Source organism: Notolepis coatsorum, assembly GCF_963971535.1.
Source record: "Notolepis coatsorum genome assembly, chromosome: 5".
In the NCBI taxonomy this organism is placed as follows: Eukaryota; Metazoa; Chordata; class Actinopteri; order Aulopiformes; family Paralepididae; genus Notolepis; species Notolepis coatsorum.
The window spans coordinates 89,983,901-90,004,467 of record NC_140169.1 but is presented as its reverse complement, the minus strand read 5'-3'; the positions used below and the strand labels follow the sequence as shown (position 1 = coordinate 90,004,467).

The window sequence follows — 20,567 nt, the reverse complement described above, 5'->3', positions numbered from 1 at the left end:
GTGATTTGTTGCAATGTACGCGGAAATGCTGCGTTGTGTTGCAATGTACTACATGCATTTGTCTGAGTGGGGCGAAAGGAAAGGCGCATTACCGTACTGGCGTGCGGTGACGAATGCGGAAGCATTCTTGCACTCTTCCGCTGGCAATAAGCTACACGCCCCCAGCGTAGTTCAGTCAGTCATTTGTGAACATGCACTACTCTCTCCTAAAGCTAGAAATCAAAGAGAGATTCTTATTTGGTTGTAAGATCTATGGAGCACCCTCAGAAATACTAACTCGACTGTTCTGGGCTACTAGAATGAATTTCTTAAAAGGACATTCCCCTTTAAAGGTGCTATAGATAACATTCAGCCACTAGAGGTTGCACTAGAGCACCAGCATGTCATCAAATCAGGTGCACTACACGTGTGGAAATGGAAAGTAGGGAAGGGCTACATGCCTGTACCATATAAACAACATACATTTTGGACCTGCCAAAATGTACAAATGTTATCTATAGCACCAATTAAAGTGAATTGAACAAAAAATGTAAACAGACCTTCTCTGCCCCAGCTCCCAGCAGCATGATCCGAAAGATAAAGAGTACAGTCATCCAGACCTTCCCAATGACGGTGGAGTGGGACTGGACCTTGCTCAGCAGAGAGGACAGGAAACCCCAGTCTCCCATGGTCTCAGCTGGTCTGAGCTGGTCTGAGCTGGTCTGACGGGGAGAAACAACAAGAAACAACTGTATTATTTGTAGAGGACCTCTTGAGGACAATGATATCTATCTATCTGACAATGATTATCTATCTATCTGACAATGATTATCTAGCTATCTATCTGTCTGACTGTCTATATCTACCTCTAATCCTTTGGATCATGTTAAAGCTGCGATTTGTGAACAAAACTCCACCCTAGATTAGATTAGATTAGATTAGATTAGATTAGATTAGATTAAAATGTATTGTCATCATACAGCACAGGTATAATACAACAGGTGTGGTGATTGTGCAGGTGATGAAACTGGAATATATATAAACAAGGCTGGATTAGTTCCCACAGGGGCCCCTGCGGGCCCTGAGGTTCAGAGGGCCCCACAGCCACCGCGCCTCACACACCACGCCCACCCCATGCAACCCGCCACAGCCATTAAACTCCACCTTAATTATTCATTATTTTGAATTTCCATGTCAAGCTGGCATGTCAAATCCACCAGACTTTAATCACAGACACCTAGTGGTCAAAGGTTGAATACCCAGTCCAGCTGAGCAGGTACAGTATGTGTATACAGTTCAATAGACCAAGTAATGCCCTTTCAGTCACACAGCACAAGACAAGGAAACAGATTAAATCATCCCAAAGCAGTGTATGACTCTATACTGTGGTAATACACCTAAGCCAACAGTACACCAGTTATTACTGATAGGCCTACTTAATAATGTAACTGACTAGGAATAGGCTTACAACTTCGCCATCCTAAGGTAATCACTCATTGGTCATGTCATATATTTTATCTGGAGCCCAAGGTGCACATTTATTTTTTATATAAATAAAATAAAACTGCTCATGGATGTCCGTGGGATTGGGGATCTCTTTAAAAATGATTGCAAAAAAAAAATAAAAAATGTACTGGCATTTTAAGTTATAATATAACATCAAGGTCTATGAGCATAAGAATAAACTGTATGTGGTCAAGTAAATTACCATTAGCATAGTAGGTAGTTATATAGGCACAGTAGATTACTTAGTAGCAAAGTGCATAGTATTAAAAGACTACAAAGTAAGTTTCTGGTATTGATATAGCATTTTGTATTGATATGTTTGAATACAGTATGTAACTAATCTTGTTTTCTGTAACTATACCGTGGTAAATGTTTCAAAGCAAAGGAAAGGATGGTAATGGCAGAAAATCTATTTTTTGTTTGTTTTTAAGCAGCATCACGTTCAAGTCCTAATCTACAGGATTATCACAAAACAAAGCCGGGCAAATCATAAAATGTTGCGTAACACAGAGTTATCTCCTGCTGTCTCTTCTGTCAGCAGATACAATTGTGGTTCTTTTCAACAGATGGGTCATAACTGGTGCATGTGAGACAAGGGTTTCAGTGAACAATCATATACTTCAGAACCGCTGTGACGCTTTAGTCCGTCCAGCTGGTGCTGAATTAATACATGAAACTGACAGCGTTGTTCACTACACAGGTTTACAGTAGTGTGTCTGATCACAGGGCTAACTCTATCTGCAGTGAAATAAATGCAGAAATAAACATTGTTAAGAGCATGGGAGTATGTATGTTGGGGAGTACGAGTAAAGTTAATAATAAAATATAAAAGTGTAGCCTGTATTATATATACAGATGAACTATATCATTCGATTATTACATTACATTAATCCTCACAATTTTACATTAATTAAATCATTAAATTATATAAAAAAAAAAAGAAGAATGATTTGTCTTACCTTTAAATTGTAAACAGCTAATTTCTTTGACAAACAGCAGCTGCCAGCTGTGTGAAGATAAATGATTGAGCACACAGTGTTCCAAACCTGCCAATGGCACCTTGGACTTTACTTTAGTTGAGATTGCACATTTCATTGTCTGCGTGAGCTGTCACGTCGACGCTCCGTCTGCATTTGATAAATTTGAGGTTGAGGATTTTGGAGCTGAGCCCTTGGCTTATTGTACAGTTTAATGATTGGCAGTGCTCCTTTGCCAGCGTTATCATTATCACTGAGGCGTGGGGATAGTTGTACTGAGGACTATTTTTATTTTATTGATTTGCTCAGGGTAGGGTGAAGGTCACACAGGGGCATGAAATTGTATATTTGTATGAAAGGTAGCATTTGTCTCAATGGAGATAGCATCAGGTAGTATTAGTCATGGCCACACACACATTCTTGTCCATGTGAGAGGGTCACGCTCTTGGATTGAACAGCGCTGGATATATTTAATTTGATCTTTGACATGTGACATGCCATTTTTGATGCCCAATCCATGTTGCTTTATACACCAAGCTCACAAAATATTAGAATAATCTGACCACACTAAAAAAAATATATATATGTGATGGAAACGTGATATTCATTATTCACTCTCTCTCTAATTTAGTTGCTTGAACAAAAAGAAATACTATGCAAAAACGGTACTTTGAAAATATTATTTGAGACCATTTAGGATTATTATTTATTTAGAAATGTTTTACAGTACAGTGGAATCAAGGTGAAGCTATGATTCTTTATTAACTGTTTGATTCTTAACACATCCTGCGCCAAAAACGTTGTACAACGTGTTTCAAGGTCATGCTAATTCTGCCATTCCACGGCGTACGACGTTATTGAGATCATATTTCATTTTTTCGACATGGTATTCAGAATGCCCTCACGGAGCCTGGTCTGATGCAGTGGGAGCCTGCACAACTCTGCAACGCTTCAATACTGCCACCTGGTGGATGATCGGTGAGTTACAACCGGAAATGGATCTCTGGTGATCTCGGTGCACCGGGCAAATGCGTCCGGCACTCACATATTGTTGCGGGACTCTAGACACACGTCGTGTATATGGATCACTGCCATAACTCAATAATTGATATGATTTGGGCGTTTATTATTATTATACAAACCGGAAATGGATCGAGTAGATCACGTCAAATAAGTGGGATCTTTTTCCTCCAGTCTCATCGGTGAACGGTAAGAGGACGCTGACTGTCACGACCCTAGGCCCGGTCCTGGCTGGACTGGGCAGGATGGTAACATTGGGCAATGCCCTCCACCCAACATTGGCTCTCCACCCAACATTGGTCTACCACCCTCTAGTGGTCACAAACAATCGATACACGCTGTAATGATAAATATCCTTAACAGTATGCTGTCATTACATTGTTTGTTGATATTACAATTGTTAGCTGTTTAGGTTGTTCTCTGTGTTTGTATCTCTGATTCTGTGTGTTATATAGCCTAGTTCTAGTTCCTTTGTGTTGATTGTTGTATTAGTTCTATGCCTTCTCCCCCCAGCTGTCGTCCATTACTAATTAACGTTAATTAGGAGCTGTATTTATTGCTTGTGGTTGCTGAGATGTTTGTGGCGACATTCCTCCTGTCTCCTTCCCCGTTTCCTGTCCACGCCGTATTGTGCTGTCATCCTATAGTAAGTGTTAGTGTTTGTTGTTTTGTTCCTATAGTAAGTGTTACGAAGGATCAGATTAAACCGAATATATATATTTATTTATGGATATATATTGAATAGTATTTGTATGTCGTTTGATATCCCTTGTATATTCTTTGTACATATACACGGAATATCCCTTTAGCCTACTATAGCCCATAATATTTCGTTCTCCTATTGGATGGCGTGCCACCAGCGCCAGTGACTTACCCCCCAGAGCCGACTTGAAAGCTACCGACAGGACTTGTCTCAACATGCCCGCTTCTGCCCAGGGCTACGAGACAGTGAGCAGGCTGGCACTTGATTATTCCCCGTACATATAAATATGGCACGGCGAATACAGAACTTCCTTTTCAGTTCGCCTTTCAGTTCGAGTTGGAGTTCAGTCTTGTTCAGTTACCCAAGTGACGTCTCACCCACTATGCAACGTGCGGCAGAGTAGGGCTCGTATTGCCCCAAATAGAGTCGTGTTATCCTAATACGTTTGTTCAACGTATCGTTCGCTATTTATTAGTAAGCCTTCATTACGAGTCAAAGACCACGTGAAGTGAGTAATTGTGCGTCTACATAGAGCACTTATAGCCGTGTGCAAATAGGATAGTAGTAACGTCAAGTTCAACTGTGAACTACCGTGGACCACGGAGGATTTACACCGGTGATTGCAGAGCCCTTTCCGGCAGGATTATTATTCTTCATTGCTTTGACCAAGCTGCTGGAGCAGAGAACCGTCTACCCCGCTGCTGTGTGGGATCTACAGTGAGGACATCACTCGAGCCCGTCTCAAGGAGAGACTCCACGGCTTCACCTGTGCGGCGCGCACACTGGGAGTACAGCTGCCTTTCCCCGCTGAGCCAGGGAGCAATATACCGTCTCCAGGTGCCTATTGAAGCTCCCTGTGGAACCATTGACTTGCATAGAGCATTGCCTCCCCCTGCTGGCTTACAACCGGTAGTAACTCTCTTACCATTATTCCCTAGATAATTCCAAATATTCAGTATTGACTTGCCTACGCACATTCTTTGCCTTATAAGCGCATTCAATATAAAGTATATTTGTATCCTTTGATGTAATAAATATTCTAAACGAGTACTTGTGTGGAAACCGTTTCATTGTGGAGGAGTTCTCATCTGATATACTTGTGTACGGTATGGCCAGTAATGTACATAAGACGGTAGTGGTTTAATGATACCAATACTTGATTAATACAGTCAGGGAATTGTACCCCTCAGTTACAATTGGTCCTTCGAGCCGGAGAATAATTAGCGTAATATTAATATAATATTAATATTGACATGGCCGATGACGAACACTCCACAAACGGTTCTCCTAAGCTAGATCGCCCGCAGCGCAGACAGCAGCCACCTCCCTATCTAGAGGCATACGCTGTCAGTCCAATACCTAGCTTTAAAGGGAAATTAAATACGGATAAAATAACTAAAGCGGATAGTAAAATTATGTCCGACCCTATCAACCAGGCTACCCCGCCAACAGAAGCCCTAGTGGGTTCTAATGTAACTGACCAAGCTCACGGTGGGGACCAGGAGGGAACTGACACGACTTTATCCCCAGACAACGTCGACGAGGTAGTCCCCGGAGAGCTCCAGGATAAAGAAAGCCCTCCCGGGATGGAACCCGACCCACCACAAGAAGAGACGCGCACCCAGGAGATGGATCTCCTCGGTACGCAACAGGAGAACGGGTCTCCAACAAGTACTGCCGGGAGCCGATCGCCCCGAACGGCGTCTTCCCCCAGCGCGGCGGACAAGATGCTGGCGCAAGCACTCATCGCCACCCTGGCAGCCTCCACCGAACGCGATCGACTTCAAGCGCAACAGACGCGCGAGCGCGAACATTTTGCAGGCGAGCGAGAGCGCTTCCAGGCGCAACAAAGGAGTGAAGACGACCGCATAAGACTGGAGACCAGACGCCTCCAGACAGAAGAGAACATTGAGAGAAGCCGCGCCGATGCACAGCACGTCGCCGCCAATGCACAGCACGCCGCCGCCAATGCACAGCGCGACGTCGCAAATGCCCAGCGCGACGCCGCCCAGGCCAGCGCCAATGCGCAGCGCGACGCCGCCAATGCCCAGCGCGAAGCAGCGCTCGACGCAGCCCATGCCCAGCGCGAGGCAGAGCGCGACCGGCTGCAGGCGGAGCTGATGGACAAACTGGTTGCCATGGCGACACCCCCTCACTCCGCACGGAGCTCTCAGAGATCGTCAAGACATGGGTCTAGGACACATTCCCCTACCCGACGAAGCGACCCGGGACCCCGCCAACAGGAGGATCCTGTTCACGTCTCCGAACCCCCTCCCCGGCCGGTCCATACGAGACCCAGCAACCGGGAAGAACCGGACCACGCCGAGAGACTGAACAGAAGACTCCAGGTCCTAGCAGAGGGAGAGGAGGAGGAAGAGGAGGAATGTCAAGCCGACCAGCAGCAACGTACTCTGGCCCAGGAGGCCCAGTACAGCCCCGACCAGCAGCAACGTACTCTGGACCAGGAGGTCCAGTACAGCCCAGAAGTTTGCCCCGAGGCCCTGCGCTACAAACCCCCGACTCCACTCACGGGTGAGTTTGACGCACCGTCAGCCCCGAGGAACAGCACCTGGGTACCCGACCTTCGGTACCCACCAAGTACCAGCCCAAGACGACACGCAAGAGGAGACTCGCCTAGGAGGCCTCTTCCCCAACGCTCACCGATGTGCCAGTCATCCATGGCATCGTACATTGGCACACCGACGTTTCCAGACTTCACCCATGAGAACCGAGCACAGTACACGGAGCTACGGATGTGCTTAGAGACAATGATGGTTGATGTAGCTGATGAACGCCACAAGTATGCTACCCTATTGAAGCACCTCAAGGTGCCCCGAGCGCACAATATAGCGCTGGCCTATGCCAACTCTACTACCCCATACACAGCGGCTCTAGCAGCACTCGACCAACGTTATGGACGCGTATGGGACTATGTGATACAGGAGATAAGAGACATTGACCGTCTCCCCCCAGCCAGAGACAACAGAGCGCTAGATGACCTGTCTATCAAGGTACAGTCCCTGGTAGGGATGCTGGGGTCCCAAAAGGAAAAGGGTATCTACGAACTGTACGCTAACTCTAACGTAGAGAGGATATTAGAGAAGCTCCCTCCCGCCCGACAAGAGCGCTTCAGGCGGCAGAGAGACTACCGCGACCCCAACGGTCCAGAGGCATCCCTCCTAGACCTATCTGAGTTCCTCGCCAGGGAGGTCAGTAGCCTACGACTCGACACGTTCGTATGGAGTGGACCAAGCCCAAGACTCGGACCTCGGGGACAAACGGATAACCGCCGGTTGGTGACCGTGATGCACCAAGCCGAATCAGTACCACACAAGAACCACAACACCCCCTCGACGAAAGAGGACCAGTGGAAGATTGAGTGCCAGTACTGTGAGGGAGAACATCGGCTGTACCAATGCGACACCTTCGGGAAGCTGACCACGGACGAGGTGAGTCAGTGGACCAAGGACCACCGCCGCTGCTTCCGCTACCTAGCAGCTGAGTGCCGCCTGAAAAAGAAGTGCAGCAGGTGCGGTGGCACCCACTTGGAGGTCCTGCATGACATCAACAGGCGTCAGCCAGGACAACAGAGTGGGCCCGTCGCGGTAATGTACCATGCCGAGGCGGTGGCACCAGCACCAAAGTTCCACCAGACCGCTCCCTGGTGTCCCGACTGCTACGGCAGACACTGGGAGCCACGGTGCGACTCGCACCATATAGATTCTACGTCACCACACACAGGAGTGCTCCACATTGACCAGCATAGCGGGACCCCCCGTGTGCTCCTCAAAGTGGTCAGGGCGCTCCTGAGCTACGAGGACAAGGTCCTGGACACTTACGCCGTCCTGGACGATGGGTCTGAAAGGACTCTCCTCCTCGCTTCCGCAGCAGCCCAGTTGGGCCTGCGAGGTGTCAAAGATACAATGACCATACGCACCATCAGAAGGGACCAGAAGACCATAAAGGGTGAAAAGGTCTCCTTCAAGATAGCAGCGGTGGACCAGCCCGAGAAGCAGTATAGTATAACTAACATCTTCACTAGCCACGACATAGGCCTGTCTCAGTACACCTACCCCATCCCACAGCTGATGGCTAAGTATGTGCACCTACGTCAACTACCTATACCGCTTATCGACGGCGCCACACCGACCCTGCTCATCGGCTCCGACCACGCGAACCTCATTCTCCCAATTGAGGCGGCCCACGTCGGACCCAAAGGATGCCCAGTCGCGGTTCAGACCCGACTGGGATGGACGCTCCAGGGCCCCCTCTACGGATTTGACAGTCAACCCACGTCTACACGCTGCCTACACACAGAGGCGAGCGACACCGGCCTCTCCCCCGTACAGCAGAGGCTATTGACATTAAGCGAGAGGCCCGTGAGAGAACCGTGGGCACCAGAGGGAGTTCGGAACTCCACCCCCCTCAGCTGCGCTCCAGACGTAGCTGACCTCGAACCCAGCACCCCAAGCGACTCCTTGACGGGGCGGCCGGGACCGGCCCCTCCACAGATGGGGTACAGAGCAAACAAGAGAGACAGACGGAGGAGGAGGAGGCACAGCCAAGCACAGATCAAAGCAGTCTCAGGCCCGCTCCCTCCTAAGCCCCCCTTCATCCCGTCCAGTCGTCGTGACCATAGACCAGTCACTACCCCGAGCTGCGTGGCCGGCCGGCCGCGTAAGCAAAGTGACCACTGGTGCCGACGGAAAGGTCAGAGTGGCAGAAGTGCTCGGCCAAGGGCGGACCTACAACCGACCCGTGGCGAGGCTGATAGAGTCGCCAAGGCTCCCCGACTCGCTTAATGACGACCATGACCCATGACTTTGTGACCTGCCTACCCTCACAACGGACATTGAGTAGTGGACAGTGCGGTTAATCTGTCTCTGCTTAGCTAATTAGGTGGGACTAATTAGGGGGCGGCTGTTACGAAGGATCAGATTAAACCGAATATATATATTTATTTATGGATATATATTGAATAGTATTTGTATGTCGTTTGATATCCCTTGTATATTCTTTGTACATATACACGGAATATCCCTTTAGCCTACTATAGCCCATAATATTTCGTTCTCCTATTGGATGGCGTGCCACCAGCGCCAGTGACTTACCCCCCAGAGCCGACTTGAAAGCTACCGACAGGACTTGTCTCAACATGCCCGCTTCTGCCCAGGGCTCCGAGACAGTGAGCAGGCTGGCACTTGATTATTCCCCGTACATATAAATATGGCGCGGCGAATACAGAACTTCCTTTTCAGTTCGCCTTTCAGTTGGAGTTGGAGTTCAGTCTTGTTCAGTTACCCAAGTGACGTCTCACCCACTATGCAACGTGCGGCAGAGTAGGGCTCGTATTGCCCCAAATAGAGTCGTGTTATCCTAATACGTTTGTTCAACGTATCGTTCGCTATTTATTAGTAAGCCTTCATTACGAGTCAAAGACCACGTGAAGTGAGTAATTGTGCGTCTACATAGAGCACTTATAGCCGCGTGCAAATAGAATAGTAGTAACGTCAAGTTCAACTGTGAACTACCGTGGACCACGGAGGATTTACACCGGTGATTGCAGAGCCCTTTCCGGCAGGATTATTATTCTTTTGGTTTAATGATACCAATACTTGATTAATACAGTCAGGGAATTGTACCCCTCAGTTACAGTAAGTGTTAGTGTTTGTTGATTTGTTGAGTAGGTTGTTAAGTCGTTTCTGTATGTTCTTTGTATTGCACTGGATTCTACAGTAAACTCCCTGTCCAAACTTCAAACCTCGTCTCTGCCTCCTCCATACCTTTCCCTTTCTGCAAAACTGTATTCTACCTACCTCCATCGTAACAGCTGACGTCATTTTCAGCGTGAGTGTTTATTATTAATAATGCAAACTGCTCTGATCAATATATCACCCATACTACATAAAGCATTTACTGACGATCACGGAATTATAAACGACCCCCCCCCCGTTTATCCACGCATGATCAGTCATAACGTTTAGGATCATGTACAGTTGAATTTTTTTATATAACGTGTATCGGCAACAAACGGCAGTTGATAATCTATTTATGCGTTTATGCCTATAACTCACGTTCTAGGAATTACTGCAGAAAACGATAAAAACATATTTATATTCTAGATGGTATTTTCGTATGAATCTATGAATGAAAAAGTATAACGTTCCTACATCCTGAACGATAGATAATCGATGTTGAGGCTTAGAGTGGTGGCAGAGATCATACATTGATGGATATAAGCGTGGCAGTTAATGTGTTAATACTGAACCCTGTTTGACCCTTGTGGTAGAACATACTATATGTATTGTCTTGCATGATTTGCTTTGAACCAAAGTGACCTCTTTGGTAGACCTTTTCCGCAGTCATTCGAGGACATGTACAGAGGATATTGAAAATCACAATAACAAGCTTACATTAACACATTGTGCCCATCATTATACCCAGTCTGCCAGCACTGTAACCCTATGGAGATGTTTACCTTCTTTGCAGGGCTATAACTTTTTAAATATTATAGCTATATCTGCATTACTATGGCCCATTCAACATCGATTATCTATCGTTCAGGATGTGGGAACGTTATATTTTGTCATTCATACATTGTTGTGTTAATACCGTCTAGAATATAAGTATGTTTTTGATAGATTATCGATTGGCGTTTCTTTCCTATACACGCTATATTAAAAAATTCAACTCTATATGATCGGTATACATTATGCTTCATCATGCGTGACGGAAAGGGGGGGGGGGTTGTTTATAATTCCTTGATCGTCAGTAACGGCTTTATTTAGTATGGGTTGATCAGACTGATTGCAAACAAGGAATTGGACAATCGGGCTGAAAATAACGTTAGTGTCCTCTTACCGTTCACCGATGAGACTGGAGGAAAAAGATCCCAATTATTTGACGGCAATCTCCTAGATCCATTTCCGGTTTGTATGGCGCAATAAACGCCGAAATCATGTCGATTATTGCGTTTCGAACGCGATCCAAATGCACTCGAGTGTTTGTCTGGATCCACGTAACAAGATATGACTGCCGGAGGGATTTCCTCGACGCACCGATCGCCACTTCCGGTTTGACGTGAGTGTAACTCGCCCGACCATCCACCAGGCGGCGGTATTGAGGCGTTGCAATCTCAGACAGGGTGCCGCTGCAGTCCGGAGGGAGGCTGGATGAATTATGAATGCCATGGCGAAAAAATGAAATATTGATCCCAAAAATGCCGTTGTTGGCGTTCAACGCATGGCGGGCAGTAACGACTTACGCCGCTTATGGCGCACAATGTGTTAACATACAATACTCCCAACTACTGAACCCTGTTTGACTCTTAACTACTGAACCCTCTTTAATAATTAACAGGCGCCCCCAAAATTGGTCATTTTAGTTTTAGTTTTTGAGGACTGCATACTTTTTTTGCAAACCAAAATACTATACTTTATACTTATGGCACATGCAGCTGCAACGTCCCTCATATGGGACGTTTTTCGGATTTTTTTCAACCGGCACTTTGGCGACCCCTAGTGCCTCGGGTGTGCCTATTTTGTAATACAATATATATATCGAATTGAAGGCTTATATGTTGCCTGTCGATAGTGACAAAATCCGACAAAATCCGTTCATCGGTTCTCGAGTTACATGCCGGTATTTGAGGCTTGTGCAAAGTACACAGTATTGCGCAAAATACCACTCCCGACTCAGGCTGCAGTAGTTCCGTCAATCTAGATCTGATCTCGAAAATGATTGTGGATCGTTGTAGCCAATGAGTGTGGCTTTCCAATGATACCCCACATGGGGATCTAAATAAAAAATAAAAAAAACACGAAAGAACACGAAAACAGGAAGAGCAAAACAGCCGAATGAATTGAAGTCTATGAGAAAACTGAGTTTTTCTTTGTACACAGTTTACCAAAATCACTCCTAATCACTCATTTCTGAATGGATCTTCATGAAATTTGGATATGTACTACATAAGGCTTCAGGCATACCACCTTCTGGGGAAATACTTTTCTGCCCGCTTGTTAAGAGGGTCTCTTTTGAAAGATGACATTCTGAAATTTCTGATACAATAAAGAAAATTCACGTTTAGTGCTAATGAAATAGAGTAACATAGGTCTGAACTTGAGTTGTAGAAAAACTTGTTACCCAAGTGTTTCTGTAGTAGTTAGTAGTCCAGAAGTAGTATTTCCCCAAAAATTGGTATGGCTGAAAAGACACCATGGGTCCATAGCCTGAAGTGTAGTACATGCCTAAATGTCATAGAAATCCGTTCAGAAATGAGTGATTAGGGCCGATTTTGGTAAACTGCGTTCCTGGTTACTTCTCTTCCTGTTTTCGCTTGTGACTTTTCACCTAGATCCCTGATTCGTACAACCCCAGGTGGGGTATCATTGGAAAGCCACACTCATTGGCTACATTGAGATGTTTACCTTCTTTGCAGGGCTATAACTTTTTAAATATTATAGCTGTATCTGCATTACTATGGCCCATTCAACATCGATTATCTATCGTTCAGGATGTGGGAACGTTATATTTTTTCATTCATACATTGTTGTGTTAATACCGTCTAGAATATAAGTATGTTTTTGATAGATTATCGATTGGCGTTTCTTTCCTATACACGCTATATTAAAAAATGCAACTCTATATGATCGGTATACATTATGCTTCATCATGCGTGACGGAAAGGGGGGGGGGGGTCGTTTATAATTCCTTGATCGTCAGTAACGGCTTTATTTAGTATGGGTTGATCAGACTGATTGCAAACAAGGAATTGGACAATCGGGCTGAAAATAACGTTAGTGTCCTCTTACCGTTCGCCGATGAGACTGGAGGAAAAAGATCCCAATTATTTGACGGCGATCTCCTAGATCCATTTCCGGTTTGTATGGCGCAATAAATGCAGAAATCATGTCAATTATTGCGTTTCGAACGCGATCCAAATGCACTCGAGTGTTTGTCTGGATCCATGTAACAAGATATGACTGCCGGAGGGATTTCCTCGACGCACCGATCGCCACTTCCGGTTTGACGTGAGTGTAACTCGCCCGACCATCCACCAGGCGGCGGTATTGAGGCGTTGCAATCTCAGACAGGGTGCCGCTGCAGTCCGGAGGGAGGCTGGATGAATTATGAATGCCATGGCGAAAAAATTAAATATTTATCCCAAAAACGATTTACGCCGTTGTTGGCGTTCAACGCATGGCGGGCAGTAACGACTTACGCCGTTTATGGCGCACAATGTGTTAACATACAATACTCTCAACTACTGAACCCTGTTTGACTCTTAACTACTGAACCCTCTTTAATAATTAACAGGCGCCCCCAAAATTGGTCATTTTAGTTTTAGTTTTTGAGGACTGCATACTTTTTTTGCAAACCAAAATACTATACTTTATACTTATGGCACATGCAGCTGCAACGTCCCTCATATGGGACGTTTTTCGGATTTTATTCAACCGGCACTTTGGCGACCCCTAGTGGCTCGGGTGTGCCTATTTTGTAATACAATATATATATATCGAATTGAAGGCTTATTTGTTGCCTGTCGATAGTGACGAAATCCGACAAAATCCGTTCAGCAGTTCTCGAGTTACATGCCGGTATTTGAGGCTTGTGCAAAGTACACAGTATTGTGCAAAATACCACTCCCGACTCAGGCTGCAGTAGTTCCGTCAATCTAGATCTGATCTCGAAAATGATTGTGGATCGTTGTAGCCAATGAGTGTGGCTTTCCAATGATACCGCACATTGGGATCTAAATTAAAAAATAAAAAAAACACGAAAGAACACGAAAACAGGAAGAGCAAAACAGCCGAATGAATTGAAGTCTATGAGAAAACTGAGTTTTTCTTTGTACACAGTTTACCAAAATCACTCCTAATCACTCATTTCTGAATGGATCTTCATGAAATTTGGATATGTACTACATAAGGCTTCAGGCATACCACCTTCTGGGGAAATACTTTTCTGCCCGCTTGTTAAGAGGGTCTCTTTTGAAAGATGACATTCTGAAGTTTCTGATACAATAAAGAAAATTCACGTTTAGTGCTAATGAAATAGAGTAACATAGGTCTGAACTTGAGTTGTAGAAAAACGTGTTACCCAAGTGTTTCTGTAGTAGTTAGTAGTCCAGAAGTAGTATTTCCCCAAAAATTGGTATAGCTGAAAAGACACCATGGGTCCATAGCCTGAAGTGTAGTACATGCCCAAATGTCATAGAAATCCGTTCAGAAATAAGTGATTAGGACCGATTTTGGTAAACTGCGTTCCTGGTTTCTTCTCTTCCTGTTTTCGCTTGTGACTTTTCACCTAGATCCCTGATTCGTACAACCCCAGGTGGGGTATCATTGGAAAGCCACACTCATTGGCTACAACCCCGTCCAATACTTTTCGAGATCGCCAAATGATTGACGGAGCTAGAGCCCCAAGAGTCGGGAGTGGTATTTGCACAATACCGCGTACTTTGCGCACGCCTCACATATCGGCATGTAACTCAAGAACCGCTGATCGGATCTTGTCACCTGAAAGGGCTATCGACAGGCAACAAATGGGGCTTTAATTCGATATATTATAAAATATGCACAACCGAGCCACTAGAGGTTGCCAAAGAGCCGGTGGGCAAATCGTCCTCAAGAGGGCCCATATGTGGGCCGTTGCAAGTTTATAACTGCTGAACCCTGTTTGACTCTTAACTACTGAACCCTGTTTGACTCTTAACTACTGAACCCTGTTTGACTCTCAACTACTGAACCCTGTTTGACTCTTTAACCCCTTAAACCCTGAGCGGTCCGGTACCAGTACAAGATTGATATCAGGCCATAAATAGATGAATACAGAACGTATTAATTAAGGTTGCATTTCTTTTTCAAATGTAGACCCTAACGCTATAAAAACAGCAGTCAAAGTGTATATTTTCAGCACTAGGTTTGTTTACCAATGATTTTAAGTGTTATTAGTGAAATATGAGCTTATAGAAATCTCTGCACATTGCATCGGAAAGCAGAGGATTTAGGTGGAAGTAAAGCAAGCTGTCATAAGTGTGTGTAGAGCTATGAATGGAGAGACCCAGGGCCTTCGATGGGCTTTCGAATTTCATAAAACTACACTTCCCAGCTCACGCCAGCCCCTGTCAATTACCTGACTTCCAGCATGAAACCTTTTTTTTACATTATTTTCGGGATCATATCTCACGGGTCGAACAAACCTGAACGTTATTGCCATAAAATAGAACGTAGTTCGTTTCTTTACCTTTCTGTGAACGTCTATACAAAAGAAAACTTGCAATCTGATGAAAAATGGCAGATATTTACATTATAAAAAAGTAACTGTAGGCTAATTACAGTAATTTCATTCATGGTTTTTGCTGCCCTGTCAGGGGCGCCTGGTGGTACTAAATCCAGATTGAACTCTGCCATTGGCCCAATCCATAGATGAGTGACATGGCCATAATAAGGTAATTTATAGGCCTGATATTCTATATTCTATATTCATATTTCAAATTGCATGTGTCCGGATGGCACAATTCAGTACTGTATCTACAAAACCCCCTGTAAATGATCTGCCCTTTATTAATTTGCTTAGATTGTTTGTACACGTGATCTCAAGAAGGTGCTGAATGAGCTCAGTCACGTCTGGTCAATGTTAGCATGGTGTTACTCACCGTAAAATAATATTGATATTCTCCTTTGGTTCATTACAATTTACTCAAGCCTAGTAACAGACACAATATTTCTGACACTGAGAATACATTCCCTGAGATCCATAGATGTCCCTAGATACCAAGAACATGCACATGGAACTTGTAGAAGTGGAACAATCTTCCATTTACTTAGGTATGTATTTCTAGGCAAGTTTTCTGAAAATATGGCTAGGGCTGACTACTGAACCCTGTTTGACTCTTAACTACTGAACTTTGTTCAGTGTATTAATGTATCTTGTATAGTATCTCTTCAGTTGTTATGTTATCACATGTTAGTTTGATAATTATTCTAACATTATTGCTGGGTTGAATACCTTCATCAGCAGATTCTACAGCTAGTCATTCTGTCTCTGAAATGTCCACCTGTCATCTGAACAAAATCACTCATCACTCGTTCAATTTCTAACAATAAACTGTATTTCTCCAAAGCAAAAGAAAAAGCACAAACACAGTATGAAAGGCAAAATCTGTTGCAGGCAGATTATTTAACATTCAATAGGCAAGCCATTTCAAGGTCCCATGGAAAGTAAATAAAATCACAATAATTTAATGAAAACATTCTATAACTTTAGGAGCTGAGACAAAAAACATAGTTGAATGGAAAAGTATGATATAACCACATTGTGTATTATCGTCCCAGGGTCGTTCTTATAGTACAACATTGTTAAAAAGAAAAAGAAAAAGAAAATCATAGGCATAAGCACCTTATATAAAACTACTATATTCTGTCTGTGCAAGCATTTCGTTTGTTTGCACAATTGAATAGTATGTAATGGTGGGGATATTGCACTGCTTCAAAATTACAAACAGAATTTTTTCTTTTTTTTACGAAAAAAGTAACAAATAAATCTCAACATCCAAATACTTCCAAATACACAAGAAAAAAATATATACAAGTAGTGTAGGTTGAAAATACTTCTCAACAAGCAGATCACAATATAACATTACACAGGCAAGTTTCAAGAAACAGATGCAACATTCCATCAATGAAATCTACAACGCATACATGACGTGTATACTGAACTGTGATGTACCAGAGAAGATGGGCCTAGCTACTACTCTACACTGTAAAAAAGAAAACCGTAAAAAACTGTAAATGTCTGGCAGCAACGGTTGCCAAATACTTACTGTCAAATTACAGTTAAATCAAATACATTTACAGATTACAACCTTTATTTAATGGTTCATATTTTTGATAAAAGGTAATTTACTGTATTTTTATGGCATTTACACTTAAAGTAGAAAAACTAAAGTAATCTGTAAAATAATACAGTGAATTTCACGTGAATAATATATTTTTTTACAGTGTACCACATAACCATGATATGTAACAGTAACAACAATTGCTTCTAGCGGCCACCCAGTAGCTGTTTATCCTCTTTCGGCCCATTGAGGCTTCCCCCGATACTCTGACCGCTCTCAAACTCCGAGTTCATCTTGTTCTGCCTGAGCGTGTCTTCGGCGTTGGGCCAGCGAGGCCCCGACAGGCTGGCGGGGTTCTCGGCCGAGGTGACCTTCGGCTTCCCCTTCCTGGAGCCACACTTGGCCCGGGTGCAGAGCAGGTAGAACACCTCGATGACATTCAGGAACAGGGACACGCACGCCACCACCAGCATGAAGATGATGAAGATCGTCTTCTCCGTGGGACGGGACATGTAGCACTCCACAACGTAGGGGCAGGGCTTCCTGGCACAGGCGAACATCGGGACCAAGATGAAGCCGTAGAGGTAGTACTGGCCCACGATGAACGCGGACTCAATGACGATCTTGAAGAAGAGCTGGGTCAGGTAGCTCCCCAGCAGGTCGCCCTTGATCTTGACCTTGCCTTTGTCGTTAGTGTATTTGGGCAGTTTGATCAGCGAGGTGCCCCCGGGGCTCGCCAGGCGCTCCCGGAGTTTGTTCTCCTGGTGGATGATGTGCATGGCGTGGCCTAAGTAGATCAGCGTCGGCGTGGAGACAAAGATGATCTGAAGGACCCAGAAGCGGATGTGTGAGATGGGGAAAGCCAAGTCGTAGCAGACGTTCTCGCAACCGGGCTGCTGGGTGTTACAGATGAAGCCTGACTGCTCGTCGCCCCACACGCTCTCCGCTCCGGCCCCCAGGACCATGATCCGGAACAGGAACAGGACGCTCATCCAGATCTTCCCGATCACCGTGGAGTGGGACTGGACCTTGTCCAGTAAGGACGAGAGGAATCCCCAGTCGCCCATCTTTATTTGCGACGTTCAAGTCAATGCTCTGTGATGGGAGAGACGTGAGGATGTTAGAAACAGTGTAGCGGAAAATACTAGACAACATGTGACATCCTCGTGACTCTGGACTATCTAGATGAAATCTTAATTGAGGTCATGGTGGGATGTGAAGGTTGAGGCTATGGTTAATTAAGGTAAGAGTTGAATAGGTTTGTAAACAACCGTCCTCGACCTTCAGCCAGAATGTCACTGGAGTCTCTCCCCCGGCATCCCTGCCAATTAGTAACACTAATCGCTTTGTGATAGAAGCGACATGAAAATTAAACACCAGCGTATTTGTATAGCAAATAGCAAGTGCCGTTAATGACTGAATCATTAACTAGTACCACTTAGTTCTTTATCAATAACCTACAGGAGTGACGGTTTTATTGTTCTGTTTATGAACATAGAACGTAGCAAGGTTTTCTCAGGCAGACACCGGACCCACCTTGCTCCCGAGTCATCCAGTATGAGTAATCATTAATAACAGTTTTGAAATGTAGACGTGTTTGGCATTATGCCCACGAAGCACACCCAAAACATATCGATTGATTGGACGTTCAAAAGACAAGGAGCTCTGGATTTTCTTCCATCTTTTAACCCATTTAACTTTTAACTAATTTATACCACATCATTTTTTCAAAGTATATCTCATTAGTATATAATAATCCCATCTTGTTGAATAATTGTATATGTATATACATAGCTTTAAAACGTTTACAGCAGGCCTACAGTATGAAGGCTATCCTAACCACGACAGAGGTATAGTATCAGCTTTTGAATTTATTTGACTCAAACCTGTCATCATAAAAGATGAAAATTCAAGAGGATAATTATTTGAGAGTGAGACATTAAACTACATACTGTATGCAACTCAGACAAACACAAGTTGCTTCAGTGTATTTGCCAACAATGTTTTAATGAATGCAAGACCTAATCCTGCTCTCATATAGGTCATGTCTCCTCGGGTCAAGGCTGTTATATTCAGAAAATCAAAACGTAAAGCAAATAACAGTCCAGTGTGTGAATGGACATTTTGAATGAATACATTTGTCATGCCTTCACTATGCGTTCAGACTGTGCCCACTACATTACAGTATGTCTCACGGATTAATACAACCAGTCTAAAGTAATTAAACAATACTTAAGAATTAAGCAGAAATTAAGAGGACATTTATAACATACAAAGGCAAAATGGCAGTACTTATTTTCTTACAAAACAATACCAATACCAATAACATTCGCAAGTAATTCATTCTAAAGTAACATCGTGTAAAGTGATTATTTCCCCCAGATAAACATTAATAAAGACTAAATAAATAATAATACATAATGTATATGCTTTTCTTTTCATCTTTAACACTATACTTGTCTGTGTTCAAGCAGAGAGGCGAAATGGTTGCTTCTTACCTGTCACCAGTCAGGAGGGACTATCTCCGAGCTGGACTGATTGCTAACTGAAGTTGGACCTTGGAGTTTTGGGTGAGAAGAGGAGAGGACAGGAGAGCTAGGCTGACGAGGGACTATGTTGCATAACACACATCTGGGGTTGACTGTCACGTTGTCAGCAAATGACAATTTAAAAAGCTAACTCCCAGGAGACTGAAAGAACCGGCGTGTAATTATTGACAGGTGCTGCTCCGTAGATAAAGCTCTTTGGAAAAAGTAGTTCAAACTTATATATACAAATGTTTGTATATATAAAGATATGTTAATAACATCTGCAATGCAATACAAAAATATTATAACATACAGGCTATAACACAAAATTAAGTGAGATAATTGCTCAAAAGTACCACTTAATTGAAAGTGAAATCTAAGTGCATAGTGGAGGCTACTTGTCACTTGCATATATGCATATTGTATTCCTCACTTAAAACGATATTTCACTTTAGTAGAAATCAGCTGTCTTACCTCTATCTACGGTCATCTACAAGTAAACTAACTATATATATATATGAAGGGTATATATATATATATATATATATATATATATATATAAAGGGTATATCTATACAGTATAAAGGTTATATCTATATAAAGGGTATAGCTACATAAAGGGTATATAACTACATAAAGGGTATATCTATATAAAGGGTATACATAAATGGTATATCTATATAAAGGGTATATCTACATAAGGGGTATATCTACATAAATGGTATATATACAGTACAGTATATAAAGGGTATATCTGTAGCGTTTTGTGAATACATATTATGTTATCAGTACCAAGATTATGATTCAACAAAATCAAGCACAGATGCGACCTTTGAAAATGACATGTTTATTCAAATGTAGGAGGAAATGTAAGTACATCCAAAACCATTCAGGTGCAGGATACAAAATGTTGCATCAAAGAAAGATGGTGAATTAAATGAACGTTTTGACCTAAACAGGTCTTACGCCTGTCGAAATGTTGCACATTCAATTCATCATAGGAGCATCATTTG

At 43.7% G+C, this 20,567-nt stretch overlaps 1 protein-coding gene across 1 annotated transcript in view; it reads right to left on the bottom strand.

Annotated features, from left to right (window-relative positions):
- Positions 1 to 18,093, bottom strand: part of LOC311228265 (gap junction Cx32.2 protein-like) — a gene marked incomplete at both ends in the record, with an annotated part of 54,020 nt that extends 35,927 nt beyond the window's left edge. Inside the window, 3 exons of the mRNA XM_084314174.1 lie at positions 540 to 701; positions 1,044 to 1,060; positions 17,244 to 18,093. Coding sequence (XP_084170300.1) covers positions 540 to 701; positions 1,044 to 1,060; positions 17,244 to 18,093 — 1,029 coding nt within the window. The remainder of the gene's footprint in view (positions 1 to 539; positions 702 to 1,043; positions 1,061 to 17,243) is intronic.
- Positions 18,094 to 20,567: the final 2,474 nt, after the last annotated feature.